Raw genomic sequence first — 15,019 nt, 5'->3', positions numbered from 1 at the left:
GTTTCAGTATGATATGGAGTATATTTTGAACATAACGATCAAATTGTAAATATGCATGTATCTATTATATGTACACCTTGAAAATGACATGTTAAAAAACAGACACGGAAATAAAAGTTAAGAACATTATTTCTTTTTTATTTAACACGTCGTATCCAAGTTGTTTATGCAAGTCTACACATGTTTGTAATTTAATCTACGTGTTTTAAATATTTTAAGCATCAATAAGATACTGATGCTTTGAAACTCAATTTAAATGTTTTTAAAATTGAGGACCAATATAGAATTTTGGTTGTAGTTTAAGGATGTAAGATGGAATTAACCCTGTATAAATGCATATAAGCGAAGAAACGACATTGTCAACGTAAGAAGAGGCTTCCATGTGAGCTTCCCCGTTCTCCTCCATCGATTACTCTTACATATTTCTTCCTCAAATCTCTTCTTCTTTCGGCTCCCATTTATCAATCTTGAATCTCCTTTTAAACCTACAAGCAGCTGCCATTGGAGAAAAAAAAGCTCTCAATTTCTTCAGCTGAATCTCCAATGGCTGCAACAGCAACAGCAACAGCAACGACAGCCCAAACCCACCGTCCAAACCCTTTACTCAAAGCTCCACCGCCAAGATCAAAGCTCGCTTGTTTCTCTTTCGCTGCATATTCCAAAACCCTTATCCACCATCTTCAAACCCTCGACATCCCCATCCTGCCTGGTTTAACCGACCACGAATTCACCTCCATCGAATCGGCTTTTCACTTCACTTTCCCACCCGACCTCCGTTCCATACTTCAAGAAGGTCTCCCCATCGACCCTTCGTTCCCAAATTGGCGATCATCATCACCTCAGCAACTCAACGTTCTCCTCAGTCTTCCTTTATTGTCTTTATCAAAGAACATTACGTTGCATAACTTTTGGTCTCCGTCTTGGGGTACTAAACCTTCGAATCCAAATGAAGCTTTGGGTTTGGTTAGAAGATTGTTTACAACAGCGCCTGTTTTAATTCCTATATATCGGAATTGTTATATCCCTTCGACGCCGAACATGGCGGGAAACCCTGTTTTTTACGTCGACGGTGAGGAGGTTAGGATATTGAGCTTTGATGTTAATAGGTTTTTTCAAGAGGTTGAGTTTTTGAGGAGAGGTGGGGTTTTCAAGCCTTTCATGAGGAAGAGAAGGAATGGCGTTGATAACAAAGTGCCGGCTTGGGCGGCGACAGCGGCTCGGAGGATCGAGTTTTGGACGGACGTGGCGGAGAAAGGGAGGAGGGTGGTGGCGCGTGGGGTGACGACGGGGTGGTGGTGGAGAAAGGAAGAGGAGGAGTTCAGGTTAGGCGGGTGTTTGGAGGAAGTGTTCTGGAGGTTGAGAGATGGAGGGTGGAGAGAAGAGGAGGTGAAGGACATGATGATGATGGACGGCTGTGATCAAACACAGATTAAACCAAAAATTGGGACCCGACCCTTGATCGACGGAGATGACGCCGCGTGGCATACGCGGGTTTTGTCGGTTGTGTTATTGCGTGCGGGTTGGAGTAGGGAAGATGTACTGTACTCGCTTGATCTTGATGATATCGACGGTGATGAAGGCCTGTATTTGGAACTTCAATCGCCCAGTAGCTGTTGCATTGATGAGGGATGATGACCATCAGAAATGCAGAACCAAACGGTGGATTAAAGTGCAGGCACTGTAACGATAATGGACCTCACCTCACAATACGTGTAATGCTATACTACTTTCATTATACAAACATTTTAATTATTTTTGTAAATTATTTTTTTTCACATGTGATACATATACAAAATCTAACATTTTTATTGTAAATAATTTTTTTGTCAATAATTCGTGGTCTAATATAAATTTAGATTAATATTATGGTCAATGGTTCCTTTTTAATTTCAAGCTGTATATTTTGGAATATCAATAGGCTATTGGTCCCTTTGAATAGGTATTTATTTTTTTAGTGATGCGTTTATTTTTTTTTTTATCGGACGCTTTGCAGTATTTATAAAAAAGTGATGAGAAGGAAATATTTTAAATCCTCCTGATTTTGTTATGATAAAAGGATTTCAATGTGATTAATAACATTATAAATAAAGATTTTGTTTTAATTAAGTACCAATTATTCGATCATGTTTCTTTAATTTTTATATTATATTTTAATTATTTTTTAACTTTATCTCATTAAATAGTTAATTTTCATGTGAAATTAAGGTATTTTAATATCTATTTTATGTTTATAAAATTAATTATGGCACATTCATAATGTGGGTGTAAACTTTTCTATAACAAATATATTTATAAAAACTTGACAAATCAAATAAATGAGGCTTTAGTTGAAATGGTAAACTTGAGATATTAAATACCATGATATTTTAACTTCAAATCTCATCATGCGTATTTTTCTAGATTTAAATATAAAAAGATACAAATATCGTCGTAGTAATGCTTGTTATTTACTAAATAATCTAGTCATTGTATCAAAGGCTACTTGGAGTTTCTTTAACAAGCAGAATTCCTTGTGGTGCGAAGTTTTCTGGAAGAAATATTTGCGTGCTGCATCCTTTATGGAGGTGGAACAAAAGTCAAATGCTTCTTCTACTAGGCATGGGATTTTAAGGACGTAACTTGTTATCAAATTTGGTTGCAAATGGAGAATAGGAGATGGTCAACAGGTTTGCGAGTGTTGCAATATGCTTAGAAGTTTGTTACATACATCTTTGTTGGCATGAGTGTTGTTATGCCAAGGTTAGTTTGAGGACCATGTTGGATTAAATGGACAAAACCGCATTAAGGAAGTTACATACTCAACTCAGATAGGGATGTAAAATCTCGCTCATGCTTAGCTTCAATCAAGGGTCTTATCCGAGATAGCGAGGCTCATTGGATTGGAGGATTTATGGTGAATATCGGGATAACAGACAACCTACAAGCAGAATTATTGGGTTTCGAGCCGATTTTTGTCTCGCAAAATCCTTGAGAATTCGTCAGCTCATGTTGGAGTTAGATGTGCTACTAGTGGCACAATTTCTTCAACAACATTTTGAGAATAATCATTTGCTAGGTACTTTGGTTAAAGATTGCCTTAACTCGGTAAAAGAAGGATGGGTAATTGAGGTTAGTCACATTCATCGTGAAGGAAATAGTTGCGTGGACCACTTGACAAATTTAGCTCAGAACATTAAGAGAGGTCTGGTTCATCTTGAGACGCTGTCGGTAAGCCTTGAACCCTTTCCATAGTGATGCTTGTAGAGAGGGGGTAATTCTAATTTAGTTTTCTTGTTTCTTTCTTTTTGTATCCCCCCCCCCCAAAAAAAAAATTGGGTTTCCGATAATTTTACGGTTTTCGATATTTTTTTATTTATAATAATTTCATTATTGGTTATAATCATATATGCTTTTTTTGACACAATGTTTAGAACTACCCACAGCCCTTCCCTAACCCATAAATACGATAATGCACTTTTACAAACTCGAATCTACGATTTTCTGCATTGACAATACTCATATCAATTAAGATAAAACTCAATTCACAATAACAAATAGTTAACTCTTTAAATACAGTAAAAAAAACCTATAAATAAATTTAAAACGATGTCAAAAATATATTTTAATAATTATTACAGCTCACAAATATAATCTAAGTGATTCATAGAAAGTTCTACTTGCCAACTAAGAACTTTGAGCTGAATGCTGACTGAAGCCAATAAATTCAACGCCGTTGGAAAACCCAATCCAGCCCCTTCACTTTCATAATTCCATGTATTTTGCATGTTAATATAGCCGTGATATGTTGTATCAATAAAGGTAGAATTATGCTTCGGGTATGTATTCTTCACACTTTTGAAATTTAGTCCTTTTATTTCCTTGATTTAAAAATTAAAGTATTGATTAACTTTTGTGAAATTTTGTTTATATTTTATCAATTAAAACTTTAATTCATTTTTTTGGAGGGGTTGTAATTTTAATTCTTAAATCTAACTTTCTAATATTAAATTGTTACACATTCAATTTTAATGGAAGTTCATTTCCGGTATTATGAATTAGATTTTGAATTATAGAAGTCGAGCGACTGAATTTTTGGAATTAAAAGTAAAAATAATAATAATAATTTTAAAATCTCAAAAAGTAAAATGACTAGGGGAACTATTAAACTTATTAACAAAATATATTTGGACAGAGTAAAAATCAAAATCTTCATATTCTCAAATAGAGATATTCATGAGTCGGGTCGGGTTCGGACATTGAATGTTTTAATCTGAACTCAGCCCATATTTTAAATGGGCCTAATTTTTTTATCCAAACTTATTTTTCGAGTCTTAACATTTTTGTCTAAACTTCTCAAATGTTGGACAGACTTTCGAACTAAGTAAATAGCCTAACCATGTACAAGTCTATTCCAAAATGTCAACTAAGAGTTTGGTGTGAATGAAGCTAATAAATTCAATGCCGTTAAGAAAAACACAACCCAACCCCTTTCGTTTTCAATGGCTCGTGAACTCCACTACAAAAAAACCATTGTCATCAAAGTGCAATAGACTTCGCCCTTTCCCTGAAGGCTTCAAGGTCAATCCATAATTTAGTGTGTGAGTGTGACTATGTGAGTAAAGGCAAGGGGGAATGGGCAGTGGGGGCTTGGTCTCGGTGGCCTTTCTTCTATACCTGACCCAACTACTACGGCTTGACCCTAATGGTGCATTAAATACAACCCATGTCCATGGTGAAGTCAACAATATCATAATATGGATTTTTATAAAAAATTAGAATATTTATTGTAATTAGCAATGATTATTCCTCTCATTATTGGGTGTTTTTTAATGAAGTAAATAACAGGTAATGAAATGTATTTCATTCTCATGGATAAGAATTGAACTCCCAACTTCATTATTAACATGGACTAATTTATAACAATGATAACCGTTGGACCTTATTTTTTAAATCCAATAAGTAAAGAATCTAAATTTCTAAAAATAAAAGTAAGATTAAAGTATATTTTAGCTTTGAAATTTAGACTTCATAATTTAGCATAAATAAACAGTCAACCCAACATAAAGCTTAAAAATTATATGAATTTAGTTGAATGGAAAATCTAAACTCATTGATACGTACAAGTTATTATTTTTGTCACGTAACTCAACTACATGTTCGAGCTTGAATGTATTGTACATTCAATTATGTCATTATTAATTTTTTATTTTATAATTGTTAATATATATTTTAAAAATCATAATTGAGAATTAGAAAAAGATAAATATTATATTTTTATGATCTTTATTTGCATTTTGCATATAGTGTTTTGTGTTTCTCATTATTAAGTGTATTGAAAATAAAATTATGATACATTTTAATTATTATCACTTGATTTTATAACATTTAAAAGAAAAAGTTAATATTAAAAATATATTTATAAAAATTTATTCAATAATTGAATAGAAAACAAAGCGGTAAGGTAATTATTTAAATAAAAAAAACTCATAACCTAAGTTCAATATTTAGAAAAATATCATTATATTAATATTTATTATTTTATTAAAAATGACTTTTAAATAATTTATCTAATTAAGATGGTATTAATTGATTCGTGACATCAATTTAGTTAGGTAAATTAAATATAGTATAGATATTTAAGTATATTATATTGGGTAAAAGTATCATTGAATCTCTTGTACTTGGAGTTAGATTGTATTTTATCATTTTACTCAAAAATAAGTAAACTAGTCCCTATGCATTAGACCGGGAGTAAATTTATCATTTCTATTAAAATTTTATCCATTTTTACTGTTAAAAATTGACATAGCTAATGGAATAACTAAACAATTACATGTATTGTGTCATGTGTATTAGGCCCAACCCTACTTGGACTAGGCTTGGACAAGTATTTTTACTTTTCTACCTGACTTGAATTCAATTTAAATAATAATTTTTTTAAAAATTTAAATTTAATTATAAAATATATAGAATATCAAATAAAAATATGCTTTTAATATTTTATTAATCTTTGAATAGTGAATGGGTCTTTTGGACAGACCGATTCAGCTCATGGACAACTTTAATGTACAAATACCAATTTTTAACTGTAAAAATAGATAGAAATTTTTATCAGAAGCACCAATTTATTATTTGATCTAATGTCAATAGACTAATTTTTCAATTTATTGAGTAGAGAAGCAAAACTAAATCCGACCCCTACAAAAGCCTCTATAATATTTTTACCATTATATTAAAATTTTATATTCACGTTTGTTTTGCAATATTATCAGATTTTTTTTTTTAGAAAACAAAAAATAAAGGGGAAAAAGCCACGCACTTTGCACGTGCGAAACCCTTCTCGTTTGGTCTAATCTAATTGTTGACTAAAATATATAGCGTATAAGAAAACAAGGGTTTCAAGTCGTAGAGAAAAAAGAAATCGATAAAAATGGCGATGGCGAGTGTTCGATCTGGTCTCCTACGAGCAGCCCTTCGCGGCGGCTCTCGTCCTACTGCTCCTCCCAAGCGTGGCTTCGCTTCCTCTTCTCATCACGATGATGCTTGTATGCAACCTTCCTTCTATTTTTTAATATTTTATCTGATTTGGATCAATTTTATTTTATTAATATATTGATTTCCTATATTTTGAGTTGTTGCAAAACAATTTTGTACTTTAGGGTTTTATTATCTAGTTTAACCTTTTGATTTTAATTGAATCTATGTTAGAAATAGAGTAAGTAAAATAAAATTTAGATTATTAAAAGAATCGTAGTTTTGGATCTTAGGAAAAGAAAATCTTATAACAGCTTGGAAAAATCAGATATATATTTTTGTTTTAACACGAATTTATATATATATTTGCAGATGAAACCGCAAAATGGGAAAAGATAACATATTTAGGTGTTGCTACCTGCACTGTTTTAGCGATTTATAACCTATCAAAAGGTCATCCCCACCATGAAGAGCCTCCTGTAAGCTTACTTTTACTATGTTTAATTTTAATTATATATTTTTAAAAAATATATTTTTGTTGTTAATTTTTATAATTGGATGCTGTCATGATGTTTGAATGTTTGCAGGCATACCCATATTTGCACATTCGCAACAAGGAGTTCCCATGGGGTATGTTATTCTTATTGTTAACGGTTTCAAGTTATTTAAGTTCGAGTTGATTTTTATTTTTTTTGGTATTTAGATTTTTCTGTTTAGGTTCTACTGGGTCTTTCCATGACAATTATAACTGATAAAATTGCTGGATTTTCTTTTCATTTTGCACCATTGGCTTAAAGGTCAAGGAACGTAAGGAATTCTAGACAATTTTAGATATTCTAGGGCAGAACTAGAACCAAATTTACTTTTATTGGCTTTGGTTATTAGCTAATAAATCCTATTCACTTTGTTTAAAACAATTTCTTTTTCAAGCATCCAAAACACTAGCTTAGGTAATTTATATGGAGACTTAAAAGTTGCCAACTCATAGTGATGTTTTGCATATCAATTAATATGGAAACATCCAACATGCTATCGGCAACCAATTATGGTCTGTCTTGTTTTAACTTAATTTGGTTACTAGTAATCATTAGTTTTCCATCTTCTACCCATGGAAAAAAATGGCCATCTTTTCCTCTCTCTCTCACCTAATCTTTGCAGTCATATGTTGAATGTTGTTACTTGTTGGGTATTTACTCTATGTTACTTAGACTCTTCATTTTTACTGAATTACCTGTGTCCGAGACACTGATATGGGGATTTGACCTTCAATGATCATCCAAATATATGGAAAAACTTAGAAAAGACTGATACCTGTGTCGGATACATACCTATATCTGACATTCACACCCAAGTCCAAGTAACGTAGTATTTACTTCCTATGATATCTATTATACTAACTATAACACTATCTTTTGTCCTAAACCAAATTCTAGGTGAAAAATTTCCTTTCAGCCTATCTTACAATCATTGCTTATGTTTCCACATGCCTAATTCCTAGATAAATTGCTAAGACCTGGTCTAAACTCATTTTCATTTGATCATTTTTACAGTTACATTATTGGGTTTAGCTTGTCTCCAATTGTATCTTATGTTATCTAACCCAGGAATCTTATAAACAACATGTTTTTGTTGTGTCTCGTTTTGTGATTTTAATGAAAAACTAATCTAAGAATGCCTTTCTTTTTTATTTTTTGTTTTCTAGATAACTGTTATTACTGGTAGGAGAGTTTGACAATCATATTGCATATGAACTATAAAAAAACCACCATTTTCTTATTTGTAAAGTTTTATACCAAGACCATTGCTATTAACTCGCTGTTGTAGGCTCAGCCACCCTTGACCTAGCAAGCATTTTCTGTTGTGATTGATGATGAGCCTATTTAAAAGAAATAGGTTCATGAGTGATCAAGTAATCTAGGTATAAAATTTAATATTATCATTTGGAGTTTCTAATTGTGCTTTCCAATATTGGAAGTGGATGTATGCTTAATCAAGGATCTTCATATATTAAGTTTATTGTTACTCATTTATGTAATCGATCGATTCAATCTTTTCATTGTTTATTTATCATGGTATTCAGGTCCGGATGGTCTGTTTGAGAGAAAGGAGCATCACTAGGGATGGCCGGATGGATGCATATCTTTCCGAGTTCGGCGCATTTTTATCATTTCTCTGAGAAATCAATCAGATAATTCTGTGGATCTTTTGTAATTTTAGCACTCGATTTCCGGTTTATGGACTTTGAATTGCAAGTTCATCAGGTTTTCTATATGGTTGTGCCTGCCTACCATACTCTGTTTCGAAATAATAAGATTACTGAATGGTTTGTTGTGGATATGGTTCTATTGAATGCTTGCATGAACTACTTGAAGAAGGATATATTTCTTTTTCAGCCAAAATATTAGTTTGGGCATATATAGTTTTTGTTATAGTATTGATACCTACCGATTTCAGTTTCAGTGGGTATTTTAAAAATAATTATACATATATTTATTGCTTTTAAATTTTAACGAAATATATATTATACAACAAATCCATATGAAAATGCGAAATTATTAATTCTATTTTCTAAGTTAATTTAAATTGAAATGTAATTATGAAATATAAAACTGATCAACATAAAAATATAATCATTTAAAGTTGGTTTAAAGTATTAAATTTAATTTAGAATATCAGAATGCTTTTGTTGGTACCAAAAGACTGGTAATGTCCACCAAATCCATGAAGTTTGTCTTGTTTATGTTGTCATTTTGTATTTAATTTGATTTTAATGTTTAATTTAATATTTGAGTTTAGTTTTATTATTTATTCGAGTAATATGTGGATTGATTTTATGAATATTAGATAAAAATAGTTTTTAATAGGACAAAACTCAAGTAATGAACGCAATTAATATAACTCAAACCTTGGTTACACTTGGAGTGGTGAATACTCTTAACCATTAGGCTATCACATAGGTTTGATAAAAAGAAATTTAAATACTCAAAAACTTACTTAAAAAAAGAAACTAAAGTATTTGAGATTTTACTTTTAAAAGACATTAATATTCTTTTATTCTGACTCAATTGATGTTGGTGTTAAAAATTGGTCACAGATAAATGTTTGGGTTAATATATCATTTGGTATTTATATTTGGCTTCAATGTTTATTTCGGTTCTCGAGCTTTTTTGTCCTAATTTGGTGCTTGAGTTTGGTTTCAATATCCAATTTGGTACTCAAACTGAATAGCATCATGTGGTCCAATAAATGTTTGACATGTGTGCTCTGGCAAAAAACCATAGGTACTTAATTGGGACAAAATGAAAAACTTAGGTATAAAGGTAAAAGTATTATAGAGGCCTTTGTACTAGGAGTCAAATTGCATTTTGACTCTTTTACTCAAAAAATGGATAAATCAATCCTTATACATTAGATCAAAGAGTAATATTTTGTTAAAAAAATTATCCCCTTTTACCGTTATGTGCTAACATGGCTAATGGAGCAATCGGACAATGACACTTAGCGTGCCACATGTATCTCATATTGTCATGGAGGTATTAATTCAAGCAATTTGCATGACATTTTTAGTAAAAGAAATGAATGGTTAATAAACTGTGAAATGGGTGAAACTTTTTACGTGGAGGAACTAATTCAAGCAACTAGACAATAATCTATTATATCTTAATAGTAGAAATGGGTGAAATTTTTATCAAAAGGACCAATTTACTTCTTGATCTAACGTACAAAAATGGATTTGTCCTCTTTTTTAGTAGAGGGGGAAAAATGATATCCGACTCTTAGTATAGGGGTCTCCATGGTACTTTGCCCAAGTATAAAATTGAACATTGAAGTTAAATTTAGGTACTTGTATAGGACAAAGAAAAATTCAAGTATTAATTTGAAATGACCTAGGTACTAATTGAACATTGAAGCTAAACTCAAATACCAAATGTAACAATCCAATTTTCAGTGGTATCAGAAATAGTGGTTTGAGACCACTAAAATTCGATAAGTGAGCTCCTAAATATTATTATTTAGTGTTTATGAGTTAATTTTGAATTTATGAAAGCTAAGAATTAGTGATTTGCGCTTTAGAAATAATTATTAGATTAATTGGTTTCAAAAACGAGGAATCAAGACCTCAATTTCATAAATCGAGCCGTAAATATTTTTATAAATATTTACGGAGTGTCATTGAGTTAGTGTTAAAGTTTCGTTAAAAAATTTTAACGTTTAAATAGTTAATTAATTAAAAAAGACTAAATTGAAAAAGGTGTAAAACTTGTTAATTAAAGAAATAGTAACTAGATAGCCCAATTAATAAATAAGAAGGATTTAAAAAGCAATTGGGCCTAATTTATTAAGGCTGGACGGTAGAGATATAGAAATTAGTAAGGAAATAATGTGAACAAAGAGCAAAATTGAAAATAATATAAAATTTAATAGTTAAAATAGGAGGAAATTGAATATCTAGATATTTCTTCCAAATTCTCAGCCAAAAACACCATTGAAGGGCCCTTAAGAATCTGGTTTTCATATTTACTGTATGTAAGTTCAATTTTTGTTTATTTCTTGAAATTTTTATGTTTTTGAGACCTTTACAATTAGGTCCAACTATATGTTTCATTTGTTTTTGATTTCATGGGTAATTTTGAAAGTTACCATTGATGAGTGCTGGGAGTTTATGATGAATTAATATGTACTTGAAGCTTTAATTTTGTTATATGATGATTTTATTAAGTAATTTTGATAGAAATTGATTTTAGGACCAAATTGTGAAAATGTTATGAATTAGGGTTTGATGTTGAAATTATAAATATTAAAGGTTGTATAGTAGTCTAAAATAATTGTATAAAGTGTAATTAATAAAAATTAGCTCAATTGATGGGATAATCGATCAAGGACTAAATTGTAAAAAATTATAAAATTTGAGGTAAATGTGTAATTTCAAAAATTGAAGGGCATAAATTGTGAAGTGAAGAATTGAATTAGATGCTGATGAATGAATAATTTTATATTATAGATCAAGAGCCCGAAGAAAATCGTGAAAAAGGATAATTAGCCAAATAGTCCCTGAATTACAACAAATTCTACAAATTGGGCCAGGTAAGTTCATATGGTTGATATTTTATGATTAAGTTTTAATTTAGAAATGATATAATGTATTATTTCATATATTTTGTTATTGAAATATGATTATTGTAATAATATGAAAATCGAATTGAAAGTTTAAATTAAGTGGAACGCAGGATTGAGTACGATCTTTTCGTGACACAAGATGAATTGACAGATAATACCATGGTTGGACCATGGAAATATTTAAATGTAAAACCATAACTGGGCTATGACATTTCAGTGAAAAGACCATAATTGAGTTATGACACCATGAACGTAAAACCATGGTTGGACCATGGTAGTATATATATGTGTGTAAGACTATAGCTGGGCTATGGCATCCTAATGGAAAGACCATAACTGGGTTATGGCACTATGAGATTCTAGTGTAAGGCTATGGCAATGCCATGGCAACATATGTGTAAGACTATAGTTGGACTATGACATCAAGAAGACAATGTATTCAAATCCGTAAGACGTTCTCTTATTTGACAAAAATTGATAAGTGACAAATAGAATTTGTGAAGTTATTGGTATTGAGCTCAATCAAGTGAATTCATCATTTGAAATTGCAAATGGTAGGAAATGTTAGTGACATGCTTATTTAATAATTTATTATAGTGTATTCGGTAAGATTTATTTTTAAAGCCAAATGAACTTACTAAGCATCTTTAAGCTTACTTGTGTCATTGAATGTTCTTTGTAGATTGTCAAAAAGTTCGGAGGATCAGATCAACACATTGAGCCACACTATCTAGATTGTTCCAGTAGACTTTGTTATACATATTATGGTTTGTATGGCATGTATAGGGTTAGACTAGAAAGGAGTTAAACTTGAAATATAATTGTGAACGATACATATATATGTTTGTATGCATGCATTTAGTAGTGGTATTTAGTAAATCAATGAATGAAATTATTTTGGTAAGTCTATGTAAATAAGTTTTCTGATGTCCTATTATGTCTAAACAAGATATTTGGCTTGTATGGTTGTTTGATTGGGATATATTGTTATATGAGAATGTTGTATGCAGGTTAATAATAAAAAGGGTGAGAAAAATGACTTCAAAATGGCCTATTTTCGTTTACACGGGCAGAGACACAAGCGTGTGTCTCAGTGGTATGTGACACACGGTCTGGCACACGGGCATGTCGTCCGGTTGTGTGTCCCCTACACCTTGAAATTTCAAAACAGAATGCCTAGGTTTTTTCACACGGCCTGGGACATGGGAGTGTGACTTGGCCATATGACCCCTACACTTTGCACACGGCCTAGCACATGGGTGTGTGGTTGGCCGTGTGTCACAAGTTAGAGAGTTACACAGGTAAAGACACAAGCGTGTCTCCTAGCCGTGTGATCCACACGGTTTAGCCATACGGGCGTGTGTCTCCTATTTCAAAGAAAATTTTTGATATTTTGCGAAAATTTCTCGAAGCCTTCGGTCCAGTCCCGATTCACTTCTAAGGTGTATATTGGGCCTCAAGGACTCCTCTAAGGGACAATAAGAATGTTAAATGAATGGTTCTTGATTTTAGAATAAAAATTGTGAAATGTCTGAATTTAATTTGTATAGTCCGGTAATGCTTCGTAACTCTGTTCCGGCGACGGATAAGGGTTAGGGGTGTTACACCAAATTGGGACATAAAAGCTCAAGTACAAAATTAAATATTTAAGCTAAATATATGTACCAAATAATATGTTAACCTTAAAAATATTTCTCTCTTTTCGAAAGATGCTCTTGATGAGATGATAACGCATCCTTATACGTACGAAATGCAAAAAATATGATAGTATAATTTTTTACCCTTGAACTTGGTAACAAGATTCATTTTGGTACCTATATTTTTTTGTCTACTTTGGGACTTGAACTTTACAACTAGGCACAATATTATCACTTGAAAATTTAAAAATTAATGTAAATTTTCAAGTGGTGATGCGGTACAATCTCAGAGTGTCACATTCAGTATTCTAATAATTGGTCTGGTAGTTGAACAGGTCAAACCATTGGTTCCTGATTCAACCAATTCAATTGCCAAAAAAATAATAATTAAAAAATCATAAAAAATAAAAAAATTTAATCCGGTTCAACTTATTCAACTATTAATTTTTGTTTCAGTTTTCAATTTTTACTTCTTTCAAGCAGTTTTCGAGTCGATCAATTTAACCCTTTGTTCAGACTATTATATCGATCAATTCTAAGTCTGATCTAATCGTGTTTCAGTAACACTGGTCACATCATCAAATCTTGATAGAACCTAAGTTCAAAGACTAAAATGGATCTAGTTGCCAAGTTCAAGTACTAAAGCGGACCTAGTTGCTAAGGTCAGGAGCCAAAAATTATATTATTCAAGAAAAAAAATTGTTTTTTTCTACCATATTAGTGCACCATGTTGTATTTTTTAAAATGAAAATGATTGTTCATGATTAGGTCCTTTGGAAGAAAAGAAAATTCCAAATGAAAACATTGCAGCTATAATTGATTGTACCAATTATTACTTTATCTAATTCATTTCATAAAAATAGATCCCCACAGGTCTTTCTTAATTATAATATGCATGTTGAAGCAAAACAGAAGCAACTAGTTATGAATTACCTAACAAAATAGGATAGTTACCATAGAAGAAGCTTCAAGAAATAAATAGCAAGTACCATGGGAGGATTTGGGATGTCCATGAATAAGGTATTGAGGCACCATCAGGCTTCACCAACCCCAGTGGTCCTTGCAATTTAAGAAATAAATTCATGGATTTTTAAAAGAAAAAAAGGGCTAGTAGCATCATTGTTTCTCAAATTTTAAAAGGTTTTAATTGGATCCTTTTAAAGGTATTTGTATTGTATTGATTAGGTCATTTTGTCTAGCTTGAACATTAAATACTACTTGAACTATATGTGCAGAGTGTACTTATTGCACAAACAACCTATATTTGACTTTTAAGAATAATAATAACTGTCCTAAATTTTATTAAAATTGTCATTTTTCAAATTTAAAAAAAAAATTCAAAATTTCTAACCATTTTTCGAATATTCAAATTTGCAAAAATCCAAATTCGAATCCAGTAAAATTCTTTTTACATATATAAAATCAAAATTATAAGTATTTTGTACCACTAGATTTGAGTGTTTGAATTTAAATTTACATTCGTTATCCAAACAAGTAATTAGATTTGAATAATTGAATATCCAAGCCATCTATCCACATCCAGTTCAAATCCTATTAGATAATAATTATAAAATCCAAATATTATTTGAATCCGAAAAAAAAAATACATGTGGATATTCTAATCCATAATTCAAAATCTCATCCCTAAAGTAATTTGAGGAGTAGCTGAGAATATTTGATGTAATTATCCCAAATGTCAAGCAGTTCTATTTTTGTAGGATGATTTAAGCACCAAGAGACACATTTGAAGAGAAACCTAAAAGGATTTTCTTTCCTATTATATATATAAAAATATATATCCTTCATAAAGA

General features: G+C 31.2%; 2 protein-coding genes across 2 annotated transcripts; both read left to right on the top strand.

The window, feature by feature from the left end:
* The first annotated feature begins 340 nt into the window (after positions 1-340).
* On the top strand, positions 341-1,873 carry LOC108469096 (uncharacterized). Its single transcript, XM_017769985.2, has one exon. It carries the CDS (start codon positions 544-546, stop codon positions 1,630-1,632), a length of 1,089 nt encoding a protein of 362 aa, XP_017625474.1. The 5' UTR covers positions 341-543; the 3' UTR covers positions 1,633-1,873.
* Positions 1,874-6,345: 4,472 nt separating this feature from the next.
* Positions 6,346-8,788, top strand: LOC108467989 (cytochrome c oxidase subunit 6a, mitochondrial-like). The gene is made up of 4 exons (XM_017768830.2): positions 6,346-6,524; positions 6,826-6,932; positions 7,041-7,083; positions 8,534-8,788. The coding sequence occupies exons 1-4, from the start codon at positions 6,410-6,412 to the stop codon at positions 8,569-8,571; spliced, it is 303 nt and encodes a 100-aa protein (XP_017624319.1). The 5' UTR covers positions 6,346-6,409; the 3' UTR covers positions 8,572-8,788.
* The last annotated feature ends 6,231 nt before the right edge of the window (positions 8,789-15,019 follow it).

This window comes from Gossypium arboreum, chromosome 2 (assembly GCF_025698485.1).
Source record: "Gossypium arboreum isolate Shixiya-1 chromosome 2, ASM2569848v2, whole genome shotgun sequence".
NCBI classification, from domain to species: Eukaryota; Viridiplantae; Streptophyta; class Magnoliopsida; order Malvales; family Malvaceae; genus Gossypium; species Gossypium arboreum.
This window is presented reverse-complemented; position numbering and strand designations above follow the sequence as displayed.

Coding starts and splice junctions, on each gene's coding strand:
- LOC108469096 (XM_017769985.2), top strand. CDS start 544: ATGGCTGCAACAGCAACAGCAACAGCAACGACAGCCCAAACCCACCGT.
- LOC108467989 (XM_017768830.2), top strand. CDS start 6,410: ATGGCGATGGCGAGTGTTCGATCTGGTCTCCTACGAGCAGCCCTTCGC. Junction 6,525..6,825: donor TTCTCATCACGATGATGCTT/GTATGCAACCTT, acceptor ATATATTTGCAG/ATGAAACCGCAAAATGGGAA. Junction 6,933..7,040: donor CCCACCATGAAGAGCCTCCT/GTAAGCTTACTT, acceptor GAATGTTTGCAG/GCATACCCATATTTGCACAT.